This window comes from Calypte anna, chromosome 14 (assembly GCF_003957555.1).
Source record: "Calypte anna isolate BGI_N300 chromosome 14, bCalAnn1_v1.p, whole genome shotgun sequence".
NCBI classification, from domain to species: domain Eukaryota; kingdom Metazoa; phylum Chordata; class Aves; order Apodiformes; family Trochilidae; genus Calypte; species Calypte anna.
This window is the reverse complement of record NC_044260.1, coordinates 2,232,303-2,257,123: the sequence shown is the minus strand read 5'-3', so window position 1 is coordinate 2,257,123 and position 24,821 is coordinate 2,232,303. Positions and strand designations below refer to the sequence as shown.

The 24,821-nt window shown below is 55.5% G+C and overlaps 2 protein-coding genes across 4 annotated transcripts in view; one reads left to right on the top strand and one right to left on the bottom strand.

Moving 5' to 3' along the window:
- The first annotated feature begins 1,623 nt into the window (after window positions 1–1,623).
- On the top strand, window positions 1,624–7,305 carry NTHL1 (nth like DNA glycosylase 1). Its single transcript, XM_030459778.1, has 7 exons — window positions 1,624–1,749; window positions 2,085–2,189; window positions 2,301–2,437; window positions 3,741–3,911; window positions 4,393–4,552; window positions 6,132–6,237; window positions 6,916–7,305. The coding sequence occupies exons 1-7, from the start codon at window positions 1,656–1,658 to the stop codon at window positions 7,037–7,039; spliced, it is 897 nt and encodes a 298-aa protein (XP_030315638.1). The 5' UTR covers window positions 1,624–1,655; the 3' UTR covers window positions 7,040–7,305.
- A 491-nt stretch (window positions 7,306–7,796) lies between these two features.
- SLC9A3R2 (SLC9A3 regulator 2) overlaps window positions 7,797–24,821 on the bottom strand; it is a 29,865-nt gene continuing 12,840 nt past the window's right edge. For 2 of the 3 annotated variants that reach the window (XM_030459567.1, XM_008490584.2), the window contains exons 3-7: window positions 16,641–16,817; window positions 14,585–14,738; window positions 12,545–12,588; window positions 11,984–12,046; window positions 7,797–10,573 (exon numbers count right to left, since the gene is read on the bottom strand). In XM_030459567.1, coding sequence (XP_030315427.1) covers window positions 10,415–10,573; window positions 11,984–12,046; window positions 12,545–12,588; window positions 14,585–14,738; window positions 16,641–16,817 — 597 coding nt within the window. In that variant the 3' untranslated portion in view covers window positions 7,797–10,414. The remainder of the gene's footprint in view (window positions 10,574–11,983; window positions 12,047–12,544; window positions 12,589–14,584; window positions 14,739–16,640; window positions 16,818–24,821) is intronic. The other variant, XR_003988153.1, reaches the window with a different exon arrangement.

Genomic DNA, 24,821 nt, shown 5'->3' with positions numbered 1-24,821 from the left:
GGGGGACACCCCACAACCCCAGGGGTCACCTCACAACCCTAGGGGTCACCCCACATCCCTAAGGGACACCCTACAACCCCAGGGGACAACTCACATCCCAAGGAGACACCCCACAACTTCAGGGTCATCCCAGAACCTCAAGGGGGGGACACCTCACAACTCCAAGGGTCACCCTACAACCTCAGGGGTCACCCCACATCCCCAGGGGACACCTTACAACCTCAGGAGACAACTCACATCCCCAGAGGAACTTCAGGTTCACCTCAAAGGGGGGACACCCCACAACCCCAGGGGTCACCCTACAACCTCAGGGTCACCCCACAATCCCCGGGGACACCCCACCACTCCAGGGTCACCCCACAACCTCAACGGGGGGACAGCAACACCCCCCAGCCCCAGGGGACACCCTACAACCTCAGGGGACAAGTCACATCCCCAGGGGACAAGCCCCACAACCTCAAGGGGGGGTCACCCCACAACCCCACGGGACACCTCACAACCCTAGGGGTCACCCCACATCCCCAGGGAACACCCTACAACCCCAGGGGACAACTCACATCCCAAGGGGACACCCCACAACTTCAGGGTCACCCCAGAACCTCAAGGGGGGGACACCTCACAACTCCAAGGGTCACCCTACAACCTCAGGGGACAAGTCACATCCCAAGGGGTCACCCCACAACCTCAGGGGACACCCTACAACCTCAGGGGACAATTCACATGCCAAGGGGACACCCCACAACTTCAGGGTCACCCTACAACCTCAGGGTCACCCCACAACCCCAGGGAACACCCCACAACTCCAGGAGACACCCTACAACCCCAGGGGACACCCCAGAACCCCAGGTGTCACCCCACAACCTCAGGGGACACCCCCAATCCCAGGGGACAACTCACATCCCAAGGGGACACCCCACAACTTCAGGGTCACCCCAGAACCTCAAGGGGGTCACCCCACATCCCCAGGGGTCACCCCACAACCTCAGGGGACACCCTACAACCTCAGGAGACAACTCACATCCCAAGGGGACACCCTACAACCCCAGGGGACACCCCACAACCCCAGGGGACAACTCAAATTCCCAGGGGTCACCCCACAACCCCAGGGGACACCCCACATGTCCAGGAATCACCCCACAACCCCAGGGGACACCCCACAACCCCAGGGATCACCCCACATGCCCAGGGATCACCCCACAACCCCCAGCACACCCCAGGACACCGCACCCCGTGCCCCCGCGACATGCCACAGCCCCTTACAGACACACAAGGAGGGACAGGCGAGAGGCCACAGCCCAGGAGCGGGGACCCCGCAAGGGAGGGACTGCCAGGGGAGGGGACCCCCAGGTGACCCCCCCACCCCAGGCCGGGGGCAGCCCCGCACACCCGGGGCACAGCAAGGCCCCGCCTCCCGCTAGGCCCCGCCAGGCCCCGTTCCCCCCGGCCCGGGCAGAGCGCCCTCCCCGGCATTCGGGGCCTCCCCCCCCCTCCCCATCCCCGCACCCCCCACTCACCCGCACCCCGCTCCGCACCCCGCTCCGCACCGCCCCCCCCAGCCCCGCGCTGCCAGCACAGAGCGGAAGTTCCGCCTCTTCCGGCACCGGCAGCGGCCGCCGCGGGGCATGCTGGGAGTTGTAGTTCCCGGGGCCGCCGCCATGTGCGCGACTCTGTCCGCAGGGAACGGGCGGGCGGCGGCCCGGGGGTTCGGCAGGGCCAGGGGGTTCGGCAGGGCCCGAGGGGCGGCTGGAGGTACCGGGGGAGGAGGGGAGTGAGCGGGGATTCCCGGGGCTTGGCATGGGGGGGAACGGGAACCTGCGTACGGGGACAGCGAGGGCCCAGCCCGGGGGACAGCGGCACCGTGGGTCCAGTTGGGACTGGGTGGGTGTGTAGGGGGTGGTACTGATGGATCCAGTTGGGACTGGGTGGGTGTGAGGTGGTACTGATGGGTCCAGTTGGGACTGGGTGGGTGTGTAGGGGGTGGTACTGGTGGGTTAGGAGCAGGTTAGGGCAGTTTTGGGGGGGCTGGGGGCACTGGGAGCTCCTTCCCCCTGGGAATTCTCTCCTTTCTCTCCCTTCTCTCCCAGGGCCAAGCCAGAGCCCATCCCGCACCCGGAGGCACGGCCAGAGGAGGAGAAACATCAGCATTGGTTATGAGTCTGGGCATGGGGAGGGTGCTGAGCAGGGACAGGGTGCTGGGCAGGGACAGGGTGCTGAGCAGGGACAGGGTGCTGAGCAGGGACAGGGTGCTGAGCAGGGACAGGGTGCTGAGCAGGGACAGGGTGCTGAGCAGGGGCTGTCAGAGCCGCAGAGCCCCCGCTGGGAGCCGAGGGATTGGCGGCTGCAGCTGGAACGGATCCGGGAGATGAGGAGGAGCAGAGATGCTCCCGTGGATCAGATGGGAGTGGACAAATGTTACGACAGCTCTGCAGCTCCTGAGGTACCAGCACCCTGCAGCCACAGCCCTGACCCACAGACAGAACCATCCGGCTCGGAAAAGAGCTCTGGGATCATCAAGTCCAGCCCTTGATCCACTCCCCCCGTGGTTCCCAGCCCATGGCACTCAGTGCCACGTTCAGGCTCTTCTTAAAAACCTCCAGGGATGGATGGAGAATCCACCCCCTCCCTGGGCAGCCCATCCCAATGCCTCAGCACTCTCTCTGCAAAGAATTCCTTCCTAATATCCAACCTAAACCTCCCCTGACAGAGCTTCAGCTGGTTGGATATTAGGAAAAAATTCTGAAGCCCATGGCCTCTTGTCTTGCTGAGAGTTGCCTGGGAAAAGAGCCCAACCCCCCCCTGGCTCCAACCTCCTTTCAGGGAGTTGGAGAGAGTGATGAGGTCTCCCCTGAGCCTCCTCTTCTCCAGCCTCAACACCCCCAGCTCCCTCAGCCTCTCCTCACAGGATTTGTGCTGGATCCCTTCACAGCCTCCTTGCTCTTCTCTGGACCCTCAGGCTCCCACACTCTCATTTTGGGCCCCTCCAGCTGTCCCACTCCAGCTGTCTCCAGAACACAACAATAAATGCAGGGTGTAGCAGGACTCAGCTTTGGATTCAGTGTCACCCACTCTGCAGCCACGGGGGTGGCACCAAGGGCAGCTCTGGGGCTAAGGAGAGCACAGTGCACCATATGGAAATAACTTTTTTTCCCCTAGGGTTGCTTCCAAAAAAAAAAAAGAAAAGGACATTGTCACCCTTAGCACACCCCAGTGTTCCTCACAGAGTTTCCATGCACGGGGAGCTTACTCTGCTTCCATCCACTCTGAGGTTTTTCCTGCTGCACCTGGGGTTTTGTAAACTTTTTGGAGGAAGGATTGGGTTCCATGTTGTCCTGGGTCAGTTCAGGTTAGTTTCATCCTCCTCCTTATTCTGGTAGGGACAGAATCACATCTGAGGAAAAAATAAGTCAAAAAATAGAAAGTGAATGGTCTGGGCTAAACCCTTCCCAGCAGCACCAGAGGAACCTCTGGCTCTTTGTGGCATCCTTGGTGTGAGATCCCAGCAGGCAGGAGCTGCTCTCTGCATTTTTATGTGTCTGAAGGGTTTTTTTTTTCCCCTTTAGTGCCTGATAGAACTCAAAGGTTACATCTGATGCCTTTTGCAGCTCTTCCAGTCTCTTGCAGGCAGACAGAGCTGAGCCAGGCTTGGTCCCTCTCATGCTCTGGACTTCAACTGGTGCTGGGTGGGAGGGCTGAGCCCCAGGGGTGTCTGGATCCATCCTGAGCCTCTTTCTCCTCCCCAGGTGATGCGTTACCAGGTGCTGCTGGCCCTGATGCTCTCCAGCCAGACCAAGGACCAGGTGACATCAGGTGCCATGCAGAGGCTGAGGGAGGGTGGCCTGACAGTGGACAGCATCCTGCAGATGGATGATGCCACCCTGGGCCACCTCATTTACCCTGTGGGGTTCTGGAGGGTGAGTGCAGCATCGTGGCCCCACCACCCACCCTGCAGGGAGAGGGGTCCCTTCCACTACCCCCCCAGTCCCACGGAGCCATCTGAGACAGCTCAGAGGCTCAGCTGGCCCCTTCCAGGCTGGATTTGTGGCTGGTCAGTCCCAGCAGGTGACAGCAAGTGACAGAGGCAGAAGGTGGCTGCAAACCTCTGTTGTGCCCTGGGTGAGCTTCCCCCTGGAGCCAAGCTGGAGGCTGCTTTTTTACACCAGTTTTAGCAGTCTCTGTTGTTTGCCTCAGTGCCTGGAGGTCACAGCTACTCAGGTCTCTACATTTTTTGCTCCCAAAAAGTCCAGGACCTCAGTTACCCCCCCTGCAAACCCCACTGTGTGGCCTCACCTGCACCACATGCTCAGGGCTGCTTCGGTCTGCTGAGCTGTTTCTCTCTTTTTCCCTCTGTTTGGGGGCAGCTTGGGTTTCCTTCTCATCCCTTTGGTTTTCCAGAACAAGGTGAAGTACATAAAGCAGACAACAGCCATCCTGAAGCAGAAATATGGGGGTGACATCCCAAGGACTGTGGAGGAGCTGGTGCAGCTGCCAGGAGTGGGGCCCAAAATGGCCCATTTGGCCATGAACATTGCCTGGGACAGTGTGTCTGGGATAGGTGGGTTGGATCCTGCTTTCCCCTCCCCTAAATCCTGCTTGATCCATTCCCTGGGCAGAGGGGAAGCATTGCAGTTGGGAAAGCTGCCCCAGGAGCCTGATAGTTTTGCTTCAGTCCATCTGCAGAGTATTTTGGGAGGTGAAGGATGTGACCCTCAACCACTCCCAGCAGATGGGTTGCTATAGGATTTAAGCACGGTCCCAATAATGGGTTTTTTTCCCCAAATTTGCTAGCAGAGTTCTCTCAGGGCAGTCACTTCTTCCCCTCAGGTTCTGGTAAGCTCTGAAAGTGTTGCTGAGTTGGGTGGGTGCCCAAAAGGGTACCAAAAGCAGAATAATTTGGTGTCAAGTGACCTGAAGTGATTGAGGTCATTCTGGGAGTTCCCAATAGTTTTAGGGCAGCCTGAAGCTATTTTTTTTTCTTTTTTTTTTTCTTTTTTTTTTCTTTTCTGGAGTTGCTCCTACTTACACAAATCTCATTTGGGATTTTGCTTTGGCCAAAGAGGGCAGGAGCAAGAGCAGGAGCTGAGTCCAGATTCCCGTGGGCACCTGGTAATTCCCAAGGGGTGGTGGAAAGGAGAGGTGGACACCCCCTTGCTGCAGCATCCCTGCTCTGTTGGGGCTCCTACAGCTGGGCAGAGGTGGCCACAGGTTTGGGGTGGCTACTGAGCAGGAAGGGACAGGGAGCAGAGGGCTGTGACCCTGGGAATGAGCTCAAGGTCCCTGCTGCTCCCTGCAGGTTTGGGGAGCTCAGCTGCCAGCAGATGGAGCTGAACTCTCAGCCCAGCCTGGGGGCTCCTGGGGACAGATTAATATTCCAAGTGTGGTTACTGCTTAATGGAGGAAGCCTGGGAAAGCTGGGAATGGAGCTACCTGAGGAGTGCCAGCCCCAGAGGGAGCCCCCAGCCCCACTGGTGACCCCAGATGTGGCTTTTGCCAGCATTGGGGGGGTCTCTTGTTCTCTCCTTGCTGTAAGGGAAGGAAGGCTGGGGGGAGGCAGACCTAGCCAACTGCTTTCCAAATAATTGTGCACTCAGTTTTGATTTAGTAGGCAAGAGTTGGTCTTCCTGTTTACAGCAATTCCCTGGGTTTTGTCCAATTAGCCACAGAGACAGGTTTATCACTGCTGATCTAACAATAATATACTTTGCATTCAGAGCTTTTTAGCTCCAAAAAGACCTCGATAAACATTGCTCTGAGCCTCACAAACCCTTTGGTGTTGGTAGGGATTGTGAAATGTGTTTTCCAGCTGGGTAAACCCAGGGGCAGAGATCCCAACTTGTGTAATGTCAGCTGAAGCATGGGGAGGAAGGGACCCTGGGCTGGATCAGAGCACACAGAGAGCTTGGAGGGCTGGGTCAGGTCCTGGGAGCCTGGCAGGAGCTGTGAGGTATCCATCCCATCTTGCTTTTGGCTCTGGACCTGGGGAGAAGACAGCAGGGTTTGTTCTGAGAGGGAGCTTCCCCTCCGGGTCAGTGCCTGGTGGGATGCTTGGGGGCAGCTTTGGGGCTGCTTTGGGCTCTGCTCTCTCCTTTCAGGTGTGTCTGCCCTCACCTAAACCCTGGTTTCTCCCTTCCTAGCTGTGGACACCCACGTGCATAGGATCACAAACAGGCTGAAGTGGGTGAAGCAGCAGACCAGATACCCCGAGGAAACTCGGGTGGCACTGGAGGACTGGCTGCCCAGGTGAGCTCCCAGCCTCCTCCTTCCACACCAGACCCTCTCCAGCTCCCTGCAGGACCCACATCTGCACTCAGCCTTGCTAACAGCATTTTTAGGGACTGCACTTCGGGTCCCTCCTCCTTCTGGGGAGGTGTTAGCCTGCAGGTGTTTCTCCTCCCCCAGAACTGCAGCAGCAGCTCAGCCAGGAAACACCCAAGGAGCTCTCAGACACCTCAGTCACTGCTAGGACAGGCAGGTACCTAGAGGTCATGATGCCAGATTCTTGCCTTGCCAAGTTTACAGTGCCCCAATCCTGGTGCTTTTTTCTGCACAGGACCTTGCTGAGCCTCATGGCCACAGCAGAATCAGCCCAGGGTTGGATTCTGACCTTCCCTGATGCTCAGTCTGCAGTATCACACACCAGCTGGCAGCTTCTCTTGCATCTCCACATCTGGAACATTCCATAGCACAGGAACAGGACCTCCAGCACTCCATGTGCTCCCCACCCCAGCTCAGAGGGAAGGGGAAAGCTTGGGAGGGTTGTTCTTAGCAGGAGGCTGGGACCCACCTCCAGACACCTGGGGAAGCCAAGAGGAACAGGCAGGAGGCAAAAGGGACCTTTTGAAAAGCAGAGGCTGTTCTTTAACCCTTCCAAGCAGCAGGATCAGAAAGCTCACGTGGTTTTTGTTTTTATTTTTCCAGGGATCTCTGGAGGGAACTCAACTGGCTCTTGGTGGGCTTTGGCCAGCAGACCTGCCTGCCTGTCAACCCCCGCTGCAGTGAGTGCCTCAATCAAGACATTTGCCCAGCTGCAAAGAGACCTTGAGGGCCCATCCAGCTTCTTTCTGTGGAGCAACAAAGCTGCTCAGGCTCAGCAGCAGCCCAGGAAAGCTGCAGTGGTGGCTGCAGGGGGACAGGAGACTGCTGCAGCCAGCTCAGCAGCTCAGCTCTCCAGAGGAAAAAGGGTTTCTCAAAGCTCAGCAGCCCTGCTGGGGCAGCTCTGAAGGTGGAGCAGTGGGCTGTGAGCAGCCAGAGAAATGCTTTGTCCTAGGGAACTTGCTGCTGCTTGTAAATACAGATTTAATAAAGGTGGTGGGGGGTGTGTTTTTTCCTACCTGTGAGGATTCCTGGCGTCTGTGGAAGGGAGGAGAGCAGGGGTGGCTTGAGCAAAGCACGGGGCACATAACACACAACCTGCTAGAGGAGATCCAGCTGCAGACTTGAGGAGGTCACTGCCTGGAGAAGTCACCTTGGGGTCCTGGTGGCAGGGGGTGACACAGAGCAGGGCAGGCAGCAGACAAACCCCGTTTCCCTCCAGTCTGTGTGTGCCAGAAAGGGTTCCAGGAGCCAGGCTGGTGTGTGGCTCAGGAGCTGACAGGAGGGACATCACCACCACCCTCTGCCTTTTTGTTCTTCAAAGAAAGGGCAGTGCTGACTTCATTGTAGAGCTTCAAAGGAATAATTTCAGCTACTCTCTAAACAGGCAGGGGAGGAAGCAAAGTTTATAATGTGCTAAAGAAGGCTGTAATTCCCTTCTCAAGTTCCCTACCAAACAGATGAGGAACGAGCAAGTGAGCACTCGGTACATGGGAAAAGGAGGTTTATTACTGACATTACAGTGTACATTATGTTTTTACAATGTAGCTGACAGCCTTATACTTCACCGATTTTTTTTTTTTTTTTTTTTTTTTTTTTTTTTTTTTGTCTTTTCCGAGTTAAATGTACAGGAACTGAATAATTGCTACTGAGCTACAAGATGTCAGAAATACGATAAGTGCTTTAACCAGGAGCTGTTTCCGTGGACTAAGCAGAGATTAAGATTTTTGAAATCTTACCAGTACAGACCTGCACACCCTATTTCTTTTTTTTTTGATCTGCATTCAAAAACTACACGTTCTCCTCTCTCCCCCACCTCTCAGCTGCAGGGGTCCAGGGCAGTGTGGCATTTACAGTCAGGTCTGAGCTCTCTTTTGGGTGTCAGGAGGATGGAGCTGGGTGGGATGGGGAACATTGCCCTGCCCAGACCTTGGGGCACTGCTGGGCTTTGGCTATGGAGGCACAGGAAGGACCCATGAGAAAAACCAGGGCTCCTTCAGAAGGTGACTCATTTATAGAAGCAAATATTTGGGGCTGGCTGAAAAGAACAGGGAATTGTCTTCATTGCAGGGTAGGGAAGAGGTGGTTTGGTTAATGGCAGAGCTCTGGAGGGGAGGCAAACCCCTCTGCTAGGATCCTCACTGACAACCAAAACCTGCACTGCTGCTTCTCCCAAGTCCTTCTTCTCAACCTATTCAGCCCAACAACATTGCTAAAAGATAACTTTCAGAAAAAAAAAGAGAACTCACCTCCTTCACCCCGAGGCTCTCCCTGCTTCCCATAGCCACGGGCATCGGGTGCTCCCCGGTGCAGCCCCAGCTCCTGACTCCATTCCCGCAGACCCCTGCCCCACACCGACCCCCAGCCCACTGCCCAGCAGAGCACTACGTGTCCTAAGGCACCTTTTAGCTCCAAACTCCAGAAATACACACGCAGCCCTTCAAATATCCCTGACTGACCCCACGGCCACCAACTCGGAACCCAGCGGTGCCGGAGCTCGTGGCCACCTCTTGCACAAGGCTCATCCCTGGCCAAGGAATTCCTTCCTCTGCTTTTAGCTGAGGACAGGGGTTTGTCCTGCTTTGTCCTGCTGTGCCTGGTCCCTTCCCACGGTTGCCTTGGCATTGGAGCTGAAATCCCAGGAGCTGCGGGAGAGGGAGGGGACCAGGACCTGCCCTGGGAAAACACCTCGGTCTGCAACCCCTGAGCGTGTTCCTCAGCTGAGTCATCTGCCCCCATTTACAGCCAAAGGCAAGGAATAAAGAGCTTAAAGTGAGCTTCATTTGTAATGCTTTAAAGAGCTGGTTTTCGGGGGTTTTTTTGAGGCTCTCATGCCAAGAGCAGCATGGTTTCAAAGGAGGCTGGAGAAAGCCAGAACAACTGCCCACTCCATCACCCCCCTGCCTGCTTCAGAGCCAGCTCCATGGAGACCCCATGGACACCTCCCAGAGACCCCATGGACACCTCCTCCCAGAGACCCCACAGTCCCACAGGACACTTCCCAGAGACCCCATGGACACCTCCCAGTGGTGATGGCTTCACAGGCTGGAGGCACCAAACACCAACCCAGAGGCAACAACCCAGGTAGGACCTAGACCCTGCTCCAGGACCCAGCACCCAGGCACACTTCAGGACTCAGCCCGCTTCCTCCACACCAAGTCCTTGGCCAGAGCTGGATCCCTCACAAGTCTGTCCAAAGAGTTTCTGTAGCATCTCGTGGCTCTTCTCTTCTGCTGGAGCTGGGTCAGCAGCACCCTGGGGCAGGGATGGCCCCGATCTCTGCCTTCCCCCACTGCATCCATGGCTGCAAACATCAAGGCCTGAGGCACCTGGGCTGTTGAGTTTGGGGTTTGTTTTAAAATCCTGCCCTCTCCCCTCTGCAGAGCCATCAGGGATGAAAAAGGGGCTTTTATTGCCAGGGCAGGAGTCACTGGTGAGGAGGGGGAGGTTCCTAAGCTAACTGGAAACATGTGGGTCTTCATTTAAAATAAAACAAAACAAAACAAAACAAAACCTTTTCCTTTCAACAGCAAAGCCAACAAAAGCAATTTCCAGTCGCTCCCCTTTTCCCCCACTGTGGGAGCAGATGGGGTGCTGGGTACATCCCACCCTGTGGGTCCCCCCACAGCAGGGGCACGAGGCCATCAGACCTCAGGGGCACAGAGCATCCCATGGGGCTCAGTCTGGGACACCCACAAAACCAAAACAAACAGCCTGAAGTAGTAAAAAAAAAAAAAAAATAAAAAAAATTATATATCCTAGAAGCCTAAACAATGCAGGGAAGAAACAGGAGTGAAACAATTCCAGTCCTTTCTCACAGGAACAGGGGACAGCAGGCAGGCAGAGCCAAAGGGCCAGCAAGACACAGAGCTTTGGTCACATTTGTCTTATGAGAATCGCTGGTGAGTAACAATAATAATAATAATAATAATAAAAAATAAAATAAAATAAAAAAGGACTTTAAAATACGCCTTGTAAAAGCAACCAGTGAAGAGCAGAGCACAGAGCATCTCACGTGGACACTGAAGGACAGGGCGTAGGCACCTCAGAAATGTCCCAGCTGGGGCAGGGCAGGAGGGTGATGGGCAGCAGCCCCCAGCCAGGCTCAGAAATTGCTGAAAATCTCTCGTTTCTTGTTCCAGTCCATCTGAGGAGCTCTCTTCTTCACCCGCTTGGCCCTCACCTTCTCCTTGGCCTCAGCAGCTGTGGGGCTCAGGCTCAGCCCGCTCTCCTCGAACGGGTCTCTCTTCTCCAGGTCTCCATCCTGCATGGAGAAGGGATCACAGGACCATTCGTGTTGGAGAGGACCTCTTCAGACCCAGCCCAACCATCAGCCCAACACCACCACCCAAATAAACCATGTCCTCAAGTGCTACAGACACACTTTTGGGTTGTTTTTTTTAACACCTCCAGGGATGGCAACTCCACCTCCTCCCTTGGATGGATGGAACACGAGGTGTCCCCAGCCCAGGGCAATGTCACCACCACCACCAGGCACAGCCAAGCTGATCTTCACAGCCCCAGCACCCACGACAAGCAAACAGGCAGGGGTTGGGGTTTGTTTTTTTTTTGGAGCAGAAGGTCAAAGTCCTTCCCTTCTGTGCCGTGTCTGTGGTTTCTCCAGTGGTGGCAGCACCCGTGTGACCACACAGCTCATCACTACATTGCATTTGGTGGGGTTTGGGTTATTTGGTTTGGTTTTTTGCCCCTGCTTAGGAAAATAAATAAATAAATTTAAAAAAATGTGTGGCTGCCAGAGTTGGAAGTGGAAAAGGAGAAAAAGAGAAGCTGCTGCCAGAGGGAAAAGAAGCTGCTCTGCTCGTCTGCAGGGAAAATGAGGAGTTCTGGCTAACAGGGGGGAGTGAGGGGGAGGAATTGCCAGGCTGGGGCAGCAGGACACAGCCTAGATTTCCACAGGCAGCAGCCCTTGGGGCTGGATATGTGTTATTTAATGCTCAGAGAGAAAGGGAGATGCCAGACTGCAGGCGTTTGGCTCTGGGTCACAGGTGGTGTGCGGGGGTTTGGAGGCTCTGGGTGCTCAGTGCCACCAGTATTTGGCTCCCAGCCCTCTGGGACAGGACAAAGGCACCAAGAACCAGCCCAGCCCCTGCTGAGCACCTGCACGGAGCCATCCTGCCACTTGTGGCAGAGCCACAGGATGAGGATGAATTCTGGGGCACTTTAGAATTACTTGCATTTAAAACAAAAACAAAAACCAAACCAAACCAAACCCTCCTAAATGAGTTGTACCAAGAGAATAGCACCCTCTGCCTACACCAACACTGATAAATTCCCTGTTTTAGCTCCAGGCTAAAAGCAGTTGGGCTTTTCTCAATTTTCCCCTCCCTTGTTCCTCTTTGCAGTCCCCTGGACAAAGAGGGCAAAGACCACCCCTGGGACAGCCCAATGTCACCCTGAGGGTCCCCAGCTCTTGACCAGCCACCCCAAGGAGCTTTGGATCCATCCTAGCACTGCAGCCACCTCTGGGCTGGGACCCATTTCATGCACATTTTATACTCCAAAGGGTGAAAAAAAAAAACCTCTGGATTTTTCTTTCTGGATGGATACAAATGTACCCAGGTCTGTGACATAAAACTGAACACACACTGAAAGGCATCAGTACAAGTATGGACCTACAGGGATGTAAAAGAGAAAGGAAATGGAGGGGATTTACCTCTGATTCTTTCCCAGGACTTTGAAGGTCACTGTGAGATGAAGATGTGGATCCTCCATTCAGCTGGGGGGAATTAAAGGGTTAATCCAGGTGGCACCAAGACACAGTTGGAAAAGAAATAAAAAGCTGGGCAGAAAAATGCTCTGGGCTAGGGGGGGGGTTGTGGACAGACAGATCCCAAGCAATGCCAGGCTAGTCCAGGGCCAGGAGAGGAGAGTGGTGCCACAGGAACCCTGCACAAACCCACCCAAGAGCTCCCTGGGATTTGCTGCTGTCCCTCATCCCTCATTCCCATCCTGCCAGCACTGCTCTGGTCAGGGGGATGGATGGAATGGGGCTGAAACCAGCAGTGCCCAGCAGGAAGCAATGAAAAGCAGGCAGGAGCTAAAGGAGCCTTGGGGACATGATGAGCATCCCTCCCTCTCTGCTCTGACCCACCAGGAGCCTGGCATCTCCCCCTATATACCTCTGAGCCCCCACCCCTGCACTGAGCCACCCCAGGGTGCTGCCCAGACACCCTGCTTCTCCCCTCAGGGCATCCTGGAGCCATCAGGTCCTCACCTGGGTCTGGGCAGATCCGTTTGTCATGGGCTGAGGCACCACACCTGGAGAGCAGAGGGAGAAAACACCAGATCAGGGGGGTCAGCTGGGATTGCTGCCCCATGGAGCAGCCCTTGCCTACCTGCCCACCCCCTCTTTCTGCCTTCCTGGAACCAAATTCCATCCATTTAATCAGAAATCCCCAACCCAGAGTTCTTCTCCCCAGTCAGCATCTTGTTGGTGTCAGAGCAGTGTGTGACAAACAAACCCCTGCCCAGGTTCCCTGTTTTTTGCTCACATCCAAGGATTTGCACTGAGGATATTCCAGGCCATGGCAAATTTAACCCAGATTAACTGCTGGTCACCACACTGGAGTCACTGCTAAAGGCACAACAAGGTCTCATCTAGCCCAGGCTACCAGATGTGTCAGCTGTGATGGGGTTGCTAGCTGAGTTAGGAGAAGCATCAATGCTTCTTGTGTGCAAGACACCAGTGGGGGTGCACATCACCCTGGAACCCCAAATCCAGGGAAGCAAGAGCAGAAAAACCAAGTGCCAAAAGCAGAAACCCAGGGTACAGCTCCAAAGCCACCATCTCCCTGCAGCACACAGGGACACAGCTGGCATTGCTCCATCTGGGAGCTGCAGGGATCCCTCCTGCAAATCTGGGCACCTTTGCAGGTAAAAAAAAAACAAAAAACCCAAAAAAACCCCAATCACTATTTTGAGAGTGTGCTGGTGCGAAAGGCTCAGTGCTGGTGTTGGGATCTGAGAGTTTTGTGATGCTGAATGTCAGCCTCGTGCTTCCAGCATCAGCTCTGGGCAAGCAGAACAAAGCTCGTGGCAGAAACGATGCTGAAGTCTCCAGGATAATAAAGATAATGTTATTTAAATGAGAAACAAACTTCAAATCAGAAGGAATACTGAAGTGGAACTAGCCTAAAATAAAGCAATTTCAAACTTTAGTGTGTCTGGAACTATTTTCCTACTTCCTCACTCCTGCAAGGTGCAGAGCTCTTGATGATTTGGTTGTTTCCAATCAAATTTATTCCGTGCCTCTTAAAACACACTCCCTGCAGTGCTTGGGCTCAGCTGGGAGGCTTTGCAATGGTCAGCCTGAGGCCAGTTTGATTCAAGAGCTCACTTATTCTTTCCTCTTAGCCTGCAAACACTTCCCCAGAGCACTGTGTGCCCATCACAGGCACCACCCCAGCCTGGCAGCCCCCATCCAGGTGCTCGGTGACCCCCTGCCCCCCGTGTGTCCCCCCTGGGGAACAAGGGCTCCTTCATAGCTCCTCCATCACCCCAGCTCCTCCTTGCAGCATCTGACACCACTCTCACCCCTTCTCTGCATTGTTCAACCCTTTATTATTTTTTTTTTCAGACAACCCCCACATTGAGCACCCGTGAGGGAGCAGCTGGGTTGGGAGACAGAGCTCCCCATTCAGGGGGGGTGGGAGGGAAGGTCCCTGCTCCCCCTGCCCACCCCGGGAGCTGTGGCAGGGCAGGTTGGGGAGCAGACAAGCAGCTTTCTCTGCCAGGTTTCTCCCCAGCAAGGCAAAACATTTCCCTGAGCAGCAGCAGCTGACCCTGGGATCACCGGGGCGTGAAAGCCTTCCCTGCACACACACACACAGGTTGCTCCATGCACCCAGCTCCTTCACTGAAGCAAAAAAGGGATTTACTGCCTGTTCCCCAGCACCCAGGGCAGACCCCTGAGCTTGTCACACTCTTCCCAGCCAGACCATCCCTTGTGGCTCCCCCTGAGCCCCACCAGGCTCTGCCAGAGGGGCAGCAAGTTCCCAAGTTAATTATTCCCCGTGTAAAAAAAAAAATATAACTAATGGGTTTGGTTGTGGGTTTGGTGGTGGTTGTTTTTTGGGGTTTTTTTGTTAGATTAGGAAGCATTCTCACTGTGTATAAATAGCTGGGTGGTGCTCAGGAAACTACTGAGGGATGAGGCAGGAGGGAAGCATGAGTCTCCCTGACGTCTGGAATCCCACCCATGGCACCCGGAGTCACGGAGAGGCAGAGGGGTGGCCCAGGGAAGGAGGGGTCTCACCTTTGGTGTGCTCCTCCGTGGGGGTCACCCCCAGCTTCTTGAAGTAATCATCTGTTTCGGGGTCCACCACCAGGAGCCTGGCTTCGTGCTCCCGGGATTTGATGTGGGACACAACCTCGGAATGCCGCAGCCCTTCCACGTTTATCCCATTCACCTGCAAAGCCACAGCATCAGAGCCCCAGTCTGTGCCCCCCACCTCCAGCAGCAGAGATGCTGGCCCCAGACCCCCAGAGCAGCCTCCTCATCCCCTGAAGGATGGGATTTTTCCTCTTTTCATTTCCCTTGGGATAACAGGAAGGCTGCAGGCTTTTGTCTGCCCCTCTCCCCATCCCCCAGAACATCCTTTGTGTCACCGCATCCCAAAGGCATCCCTGGGGATCCACAGCCCTCAGACTTCTCCATCACCTCACCCAACCATATCCAAACACCTCTTCCTGCCCTTTCTCATGGTGTCAGACCCAGCCTTCACCTCGGACGGGTCAAAGGCACTTCAGGCTTCCTCCATGGGCAACCAGAGGCAGCTGGCTGGGTGCCACCTGTGTCCTGCTCCTTTCCCTGCCATCCTTCATCCCTCCGTGATGGAACCCCCCAGATTTCCTCTGTCTGCTGCACAGATTAATCTCTCCCTTCCCTGCGTGTGAGCCAGGACCTACCAGGGAATGTGATCCCCTGCTCCTGATTGTTCCCTGCAGCGAGGGGACAATTGTGATTTGGAGGCATTGTTGGGGGTGGGGAATGAATCACTCTTTGTCCCTTTGAGGGGACAAGGGCTCTGAGCCACCCAGCCCCTCACTGCTGGGCCCATTTTTCTGCAATCAACTTTTTACAATGCTCCAGCAAAGCTCAACCCACCCTTCACAGCTTGGCCTGCCAAGAGGTCTGGTACCTTCATTAACTCCCTTCTCCTGCACCAGTCCCTGGAACACACTGGGAATGTGGCAGGGAATGGGGGTCACCCCATCCTGGCAGCCCCCTGGGACCCGAGATGCTCCAGTGTGGCACCGCCCAGGCAGCCCCAGGATGCTGCAGGACAGCTCAGGGATGGGCTGGTCCTGGCCATGGTCCTTCTAGTTTCAAAGCTGAGCTTTTTGGGTGATAAACAACTGCCTCTGGGTCGTGCTGAGGATGTCAGGGAGCTGTCAGGTTGTCCAATCCTCAGCACAACCCAGAGGCAGCAGTTGTCCATTCCCCAGCATGAAAGGATGAAACAGGGAAATGCTGCTGGCCCAGCTGCACATTTTGCATTGTGGATTCCTGAACAAGAACCTGGGGGCAGGAGCAGGTCCTGAAGGCCAGGATATGGATCCCACCCCCTTCCCCAGGGATCTGCATCTCACCAGCAACCTCAGCTGCCAGCTCATCCCCCCCCCTCCTCCTGCTCCCCCAGCTCACCCCGAGCCCTGCCCGCAGCTCACCCCTGCCCGAGCTCTGCCAGGCAGCACGGGGCTGGGGGGCATCAAATATTTATGGAAACCCCAAAGAGCAGGTAAGGGAGGGGAGGGGATCAGGTTTCCCAGCTCCCCCCTGGCTGCTTTGTGTGCAGCAGGCACTTGGCCAAGCACCAATAAATAAATCACACGGCCCCGCGCCACAACACGGGAGCTGCTGCTGCTGCTCCTGGCATTAAACTTTCAGGTGCTGGGAAGAGGCAGCAGCTCCCACCAGTTGGGGAATAATTATTCACGGGGGTATAAAGCCAGGGAGTGCTTTGCTGTTATTATTTACTAGGGGACAAACTCATTCTGCAGTCACACAGAGGGCACAGGGGCACCAGCTCCAGCTCTCCCCTTTGGAATGAGCTGCTCCAGGACCCCAAAACCCCTGCCCTGACACCCACGTGGGGCTGAGAGTGCTGTGGGATGGAGGAAGAGAGGGGGGACCCGAGGGAAACAATCAGGGAATGGGGGTTGGTTGCAGCTCTAAGGCTTCTCCAGGGTCCCACCACTTTTGTTGTCCCTCTCCCCAGCAGGACAGGTCCCTGGTGAGCATCTCTGGGTGGTGTGTGCTGAGGACACCGCACAGGCTCCCCAGGAGGGAGGTGCTGCCCCCCCCTCACCTCCACCAGGCGGTCCTGGGGCCGCAGCCCTGCTCGGGATGCGGGGGAGTCGGGATCCACGGAGCGGATGAACTGGCCCGGGCGGGACTTCTCACTGTGCAGGTTGAAGCCGTAGCCATTGGGACCTTTCTTCAGGTGGCAGAGACGTGGGCACAGCTCCTTCTGGCCGTTTAGATCCTGAGGAACAGAGGAAGGAGTGGGTTCTTTCTTCCAGGGTGGGTTCTTGCTTGCAAGGAGATGCGACCGTAACTAAAGCTCCCGAGGAAGGGACCTGCACCCTGTCCCCCTGACCAGGGACAGGTTAACAAATGAGTTTCCTCTCATTGAGGCTATTTTAGAAAATCAATTGTTAAAAAAAACACCATTCCAGAAAAAAATTTTTTAAACAAAACAGCAAAAAAAAAAAAAGCATTTCCTTCACCAGAAGCAGCCCAGATAAAATCCACCCGTGTGCCAAGAACCCCCCAAGGCAGCAGCCACAGCCCTGGGCAGGAAGGAACCAAAGGTGGGAGCCTGGGTGAAGCTGGGCTGCCCAGGACACTGGGTGAACCTCAGTGAAGGCAATGCCATCTCCTTGGTGCCAGGGGCATCACCCACAGGTGCCAGCACCCCCCAGCAGAGAGGCTGCAAGGTGACGATCCCAGGATGGGTTTAATCTGGAAGAGAGGAGATGAGATTTTAGGAAGAAATTCTTCCCTGGTAGGGTGCTGAGCCCCTGGTTGCCCCCAGAAGCTGTGGCTGCCCCATCCCTGGAGGTGTTGAAGGTTGGATGGGGCTTGGAGCACCCTGGGCTGGTGGCAGGGGTGGCACTGGGTGAGCTTTCAGGTTCCTCTCAACTCAAACCAGTCTGGGATTCTCTGAAACACCACTTCCCTCCTGCTAACAGCCCTTAGTTTGGTTGTTTGGTTTGTTTTTTTTCAGATCACATTTATGGTGAAATCTCTCACAGCCTTTCCTTTCAAATTAAAAACCCAGAGAACAATTTCCTCCACATTCTTCTCTGGGCCATGGAACACCCATCCTGCACCTCTTCCTCTCCTTGCACGGCTCCAACCTGGCATCCCACTGGATCTGCCCATGGGATTATTTCTGCAAAACACCCCCAATGTTGCTCAAAAGCCAATTCCTCCCCAGGAAGGGCTGCAGGAGCTTAGGACACCCAGGATTGATGCCCAGGAGACCTGGTCCAGCCACCACCTACATGGGGGATCCGAGGGGCTCCAGCTGCAGCAAGAGCCAAACAAGCAGAGCATCATTAGGGTTGGAAAGGACCCTCAAGATAATCAGGTCCCATCCACAAGCCAAAGGACATTTCCCACTGCCACCATGGAGCCACACTGTCCCCATGGTCCCCGTGTGGCCCCGTGATGACAAGGAATAGCCCTGACCCATCTGCACAGTGACACAAGGTGATTTTTTTTTCCTGGCAGTCATGGTGGGACCAGCAGGGAGGGCAGAGAGGAGCTGAACCCAGTGATGTCCCGTGGGGACAGGACCTGATCCCTGCAGGAGGAGCAGAGGGGAAGCTGATTACCAGGTGGCCAAAAGCTCAGCTCCTGCTGCCAGGGTTAAAGTCACCTGGAGGGGAGGCTGATCTGCCCCTTCATCCCCTCCAAGAAGGGATTTCCAGAGGGGCATCAGGCAGGGACAAGATGCAGAGTGACACTGACTGTGTTGTGTGTGTGTGTGTGTGTGTGTGTGTGTGTGTGTGTCCCCGTGCCACCAGTGGGGATGGTGACCACGGGCTTGGACCATCTGAATGTCACAGGTGAGACCTGGGGAGGCAGAACCCCCCCATGGGGAGGGGAAAAAGCTGCCCCTCACCCCCAGTGCCCCTCTAACCCCAGTGCCCCTCTGACCCCAGCTTGATGGGACATAAATAAACATCCCAGCTCTGCTCCTGAGCCTGGCTGAGCCTCATGGGGATGGATCAGGACTGATCAGCACCAGCTCAGTCCCAGCATCTGGGAGGAAAAGGGATGCAAGAGGAGCAGCCCGTGCTGCCCTGGCACCCTGGTGACCCCAAATTCCTCACAAAAGGCTGACAAACAAGGGCCAGCAGCACCCATCACCATCACCAGGGCTTGCTCAGAGCAAACTGCACCTCAGTGTTGGCAGAGATGGCCCCGAAAGTTTTTAAAAGAAAAAGCAAAGAGGGAGCTGCAAGAAAAACTTCGTGGAGTGTGGATATAACCAGGACAAGCTTGAGAGGAAAAGAACCCCACAGGCACCTGCTCAGGGTGATCCTCTTGCCATGGACACCTCAACACAGAGATATGTACTTAAAAAAAAGGGAAAATGAGGAGTGCAACATCCCCTGGTGGATGGAGCCCCGCGCAGGGCAGGGCTCCCAGCACATCCTCTCCAGGCCCCTGTGTTTCCCATGGCCCCAGCACAGTGAGTTCACCCCATCTGCAAATGTTTCCAGCTTGCCTTGGAGTTCTTAAAAAAAAAAAACAAAAACCCTGAAGAAAACAGGAAATGATTCACTTGGCCAAAGGGGGTCGGACCCACGCGACCTCAAAGGATGCAGGAGGCTCCAGGGATGCGGCAGGGAACAGGGGGACAGCTCCCCAGAACACCTCTGGCAACACCTGGTTGGGTTTAGAAATGAGATTTTTAGACCATCTTCCCCTTGCTGCGTTTTTAAGGAGTCAGAAATGTGAAAGAATACAGAAAATCACCCCAAAATGCAGCTGCTGTCCCAGTGGGGGGGTCCCCAGGGGTCTGGAAGGGGACAAAGCAGGAGGGCTGGGGGATCACTCAATAAATAAATCACTCAATAAATAAAACCCCCAGGGGAAAGCATTATCTGCAAGTCCCCTTTGGCTGGGAGGGTGGGAACCAGAGCTGTGTCCTACACGGGGCTGCTTGCCCTGAATTGGAGGTCCCTAACCAAAAACCAAACTGGGGATCTTGGGGTTTAAAAAACAATTAAATAATTAAAACTCCCCACGTCAGCATCTGTTCTGAGCAGAAATCCTTGGGTAAAACTGCTTATCCTCCCCCAGAGATGATCCAGGGCTTTTCTCTGGGCTCTTAAACCTCCCAACTAACACAATCCTCAGTCCCTGGAGAAAAAAAAATAAAAAAAAAAGCAAGAAAAAAACCAGAAAAAGCCAACAAACCCCAAACCAAGAGCAGGTCTGGGAGTAGGAGCCTGCAAAGCCCCTCTCTGGGACCCCCCCCTGCTCCTCTTTCCTTCACCCACCCCCCAGCACATGCTCAGCCCGGAGCTGCCACTGCTCTTGCCAGCTCTGCTATTTATTTTCTTTTTGACCAGTGCCAACATTTCCCTGGTTGTGTTCTGGGAAGATATTTCCTAAGCTCCTGGGGGGGGATTTAACCTTTGTGAAACCCAAACCCTGGAACCAAGCATTCTGGAGAACTCCAGCACCTTAGCACAGCCCTGCAGAAACGCTCTGGTGGGATTGGTTTTACTGGGTGAGTTAGATTTACCTCTACACTAAAAAGCAACAAAAATTACTTGTTTTTGGTTTTTTTTTTTTCTATTTGCATGCAAAAAAAAATAAAAAATTGCATGCAAAAAGCCCTGAAAAATAAAGAAGATTTTTTTTCCAGGAATCCAACTGCTACCACTGGTCACTGATGCCATAAACTGGAATTAAGGAGCACTGGGGCAGCACGTCCTACCCCACCTACATCATCCCTGCCTGTACCCAGCCACAGGTACCTGGGAGCTGATAAATGCTGCTTGGAGGATAAGGGGGCATTGCCAGAGCAGCCCTGGAGCTGCCAGCTTGAGGCAAATCATCATTTTAGAAGGAAAAAGGTTTCGGAAACACTGTGCAGGCTGATCCATTTAAAAATGCACAAGCAAGACATTAAATAACAATGAAACACTTCCAGTGAAAATAAAAAAAAAAATAAAATAACTGGGTTGGGTGTTGCCAGCTCTCACAATCTCATGGCAGCTCCATCAGCATCTGATTTTTAATTTATTTTTTTTTTCCCCTTAAGAGTTTCCAGTGCTGCTGCTGGGCGCTGGGGACTCTTGGGGACAACTTTTGGCTCACAGGGGTTCCCTGGGGACATCCCCCCTGCTCCCCAGGATCCCTGAGCAGAGGTTTTGTGCCACCCCCCTGCAGGTCCCAGGACCATTCCCATGCTGTACAGGCAGCTGCCCCTCTGCTCCCCCTGACCCCACAAACCCCTCTGCCTTCCACCCATCCCCTGGAGCCCAACTTGGAGCAGAAATGGGGATGGATGCAGAGCCCAAAAGCAGCTCCAGCAGAGCCAGATCCTCACCAAAGCCCCAAGCCCAGCAGCAGAGCAGCCCTGGGGGATGCCAGGAACTGGGCAGGAGGCAAACAGGGGGAGAAACCCACAGAGGAAAGGGCCCAGAACAAGGGACCCATTGACACCCACCCTGAGCTGGGCAGCACTGGTTATACTGGGAGCTCTGCTGGAAGCTCAGAGGCTGCTGCTCTCCCTCACATTTAGGGATGCACTGAACCCCAGGCAGATGCTTATGGCCCTGATTTGAGGAGTGGGGTCCCCAAATCCCAATGCTTTCCAGGCTACAAAGAGGAAGGAGGAAAGGGGGGGAAGCCAGAACCCTCACTCTGGCTGCCAGCACCAACCACAGCCCTGCCCACCCTGAGAACCAGGAGGCTTTGGACTGGCACCATGGCCAGGAGCAGGAGTCCTGCCTCCAGCCACCACCCTGCCAGGGATCCTGACAGGGTCTGCATTCCCCTTCCCCCAGGAATGACTCAAATTTTCCCGTTAAAGCAGCACCAGAAAAAGGGCTATTGTAGCCCTGCATCCCCCCGGGCCAGGGGGACCTCTGTGACCCTTTGCAGGGGGTGGGGAGGGGACAGGGCTGATGGTAAATGTCAAAAGAGCCTCAAAACCCAGCAGGGAAGTGGGACCGAGCTGGCAGCACTGCAAGGAGGGAGGCAAAACACCCCCAGGGCTGTGCTGGGTGTGGGGGGGTGAGGACACAGCAGCTCTCCCACCATCAGAAAAAACAGAGCAAGGATGCTCCTGTGGCTTCCCAACCCCCAGATGGTCCTCAGCCCCATGCTGGGCTGCTGCAGCCCCCCACAAGCTGCAGAAATGGCTTGGGGGCTTCCCTCTTCCCCAGCCACACACATTTTCCCCAGCTCCATCCCTCCCCAGCTCCATCCCACCAAGCTCCATCCCCCCCAGCTCCATCCACCCCCCAGCTCCATCCCCCCCTCCAGCTCCATCACCCCCCCAGCTCCATCACCCCCCCAGCTCCATCCCCATCCCCCCCAGCTCCATCCCCATCCCCCCCAGCTCACAGGCAGCCAGCTCAGAGCAGCTCAAACTCCAGATGTTGGCAAAAAGCTATAAATAAAGAAGGGGGAAGGGGAGAAGGGGCTGGTGGGACGCCAGGGCCCAGGGAAATAAAAGCAGATGGTCCCTGACACCAGAGACTGGGGAGAAAGGTGCTGGGTCCAGCACCCAGGGCTGCCCCAGCTGGCAAGACCCCCCCCCAGTACCAGCAGAAGGGAGATAATTCTGACATTTTCTACCTGCAGAAGGGGAGTAATTCAGAGTTTTTCCAGCAGCCACGCCAGGAATAAAACCTCAGGCAGGGCCAGCTCAGTAAACAACCTGCTTCCATTTTTACACAGCCCCAAGTCTAATTACCACCCATCCCATCAGGCTGGAGGTGTTCCTGGCTCCCAAACCACTGGTCAAGAGAGAAAAACCTGGTTTTGTTCTTCCCACACAAACCCCAGGGCCTGGAGCTCGTTGCTTCCAGCATCTCCACATCACAACCAGGAGAACATTTTGGGTGCTGCCCGGGGGTGGTGGCAGTGCCCGTGCCCACTGCTGCCTGGAGGGACAAGGAGAGGTGCCTGGGCAGAGCCTGTGGTCACCCCGAAATAAGCAGATCTATCTAAAAAACAAAATTCTGGGAGGAAGGAAGGGGTGCTGCAGGTTCCTGACTGCACCACAAACAGGGCCACCGGCCCTCACCTTGGTGTCACAGCTTTGTCACCACCAACCCTATTTGTCACCACCAGGCACCCCTATTGCCACCCCTGAGCTTTTGTAGCTTATTTAAATTACTTCCACTACTCAAATGGCTCCAGTTCTTACCTGGCTCCAGCTGGGTTTGAGTGATAGAAGCATCATAAGGAATTATAGAGATTTGGGTTGTTCTGAAGGGCAAAAGACCCCACATTTTGTGCTGCTTTCCCCAACATCTGCAGCACTGCTGCCCCAGCATCCTCCTGCCAGCCCAGGGGGCTGCCCTGGCACGCATAGCCCAGCACCCTTTGGATGCATCCCATCACTTTCCCTGCCAAGAGGCAGCAGAAAGGGCGGGAGTGAGGATGGGAGCCAGCCCAGCCATCCCAATTAGCAGTGGAAAGCATCCAGCCACCAGTTCCCAGCTGGAGCCAGAGCCAAGCCACAGCTGATAGGGTAATTTGGATATTTTCTGTGGGTGAGTCTCCAGCTCCTGACACAGTCTGAGCTCCCTGCCCAAGCTGGGGATGGCTGTGGCAGCCAGGGTGACACCAGGTCCCTGCTTTGCCCTGGGTCACATCCCCAGCAGTGGCGCCTGCAAGGAGATGGGGGTTTAGCCACGCAGGATGGTTCCTTCCAGCCATGGAGGAGAAGGATGATGCCCAGGGTGGGTACCAAGCCTCAAGAGGAACTCCCCATCTTCGGGGACACCCACCCTGAGCCCTGCAGCCATCTCAGACCGGGCAGAGGGGACAGTGTGACAGTGTGACTTGTCACCAGTGACCCTCAGCCCCAACCCCCTCTCCAAGGCAATAGAAAAAAATGAACAGGAGCCTTCACTGACCCCTGGCACTGCAGGATGTGGAAGGTCTGCACCTACCCGGAGCCATCCACCAAGGTGTCCAAGGTCCCCCCCAAGCCTCTGCACCCCAACCTGATCCCTCTGCAGTGCTCCGGGGATGCAAACCCTGTAGGAGCAGGGGGGTGGCAGTGCCAGCACCCTGGCAGACCTCAGCCACGGCCTCGGGCGTCACAAAAAAAAAAAAAAAAGAAAAAAAAAAAATTCTTATTCCGAGAAACCGCCAGGCAGGAGAAAACAAGGGGAGGAAGGATGTGAAGGGTGGGGAGGACGCCTGATCTCCAGCCCGCGGTGACAATGCTGCCAGGAGGGGACAGCACAGCTCCTGCCCCCCGGACACGCCGGGGGGTGCTGGGGAAAGGGTTTTTTCACTCCCTGCCTCCGGGCAATGTTTCAGCTTTCAGCGATTTGCTGCCACAGAAACACGAACCCGACCTCGGCTGCCGCTGCCCTGGCTTCGCGGGGATAAACCCGGATTTGTCCCTTTCCGAAAATCCCCGGCACCCTGCGTGGCGTGACCCCAAATCCCCCACACAGCACAAAGGAGCCTCTCAGGAGAGAGGGACAGCAAAGGGGGGGGTCAGATCCCGGGGAAAACCCCACGTCCCTGGTGGTGACATTCCCAACCATCCCATCCCCAACGAGGGCAGAGGCTGCTCCGGCTCTGCAGGGTCCATCTGATCCCCCCCCCATCCCCCCAGAGCCTCCAGCTGAGCCATCCCTGCTTTTCCCTGGCAACCCCATAGCTGGAGAATGTCTCAGCTCCATGAAGCAGCTTTTTTCCACCACCTCCCCCCTCCCGGGCTCTGCTGGAGCAGCCTCATCCAGAGAAAGCTTCCACGTTCCCGCAGTAGGGATGGAGCCAGGAGCAGCAGCTCGGGCTTGGCTGGGAGCAGGGAGCAGCTGGCTGAGCCCTGGGAAAGCCAGGGAAGGAGATGGAGGAGCCCAAACCCGCCACGTGCACGTGTTTTCTTTAAAAGAGGCAACTTTTCCAGCAGGATCTGCCAAGAGCAGCCGGGATGCTCCCTGCTCCAGGACAACTCAGGGCAGCAGCAGGGATCCTGGAGGGCTGGGTTTATCCAAGAGGAGAAACATGGGATCATCTCCACTCCTGATCCAGAGGGATCAATGTTTTCTGGTGGGTTGGAGGGAAAGGAAGTCAGGAGCCTCTGAGAAGGGTTCAACCCACAGAGCTTGAGCTGCTGGAACAGGGGGAAAAGTCCTTCCCACGCTGGCCATGGACCCCCAGGGCATTGCTGCAGGAACACTGAGGGATGGGAAGGCAGCAGAAGGGGCTGGGAAAGGGCCTCTCTGAGCATCCCAAAGGGGAGACACCACTGCCACCCATGGCA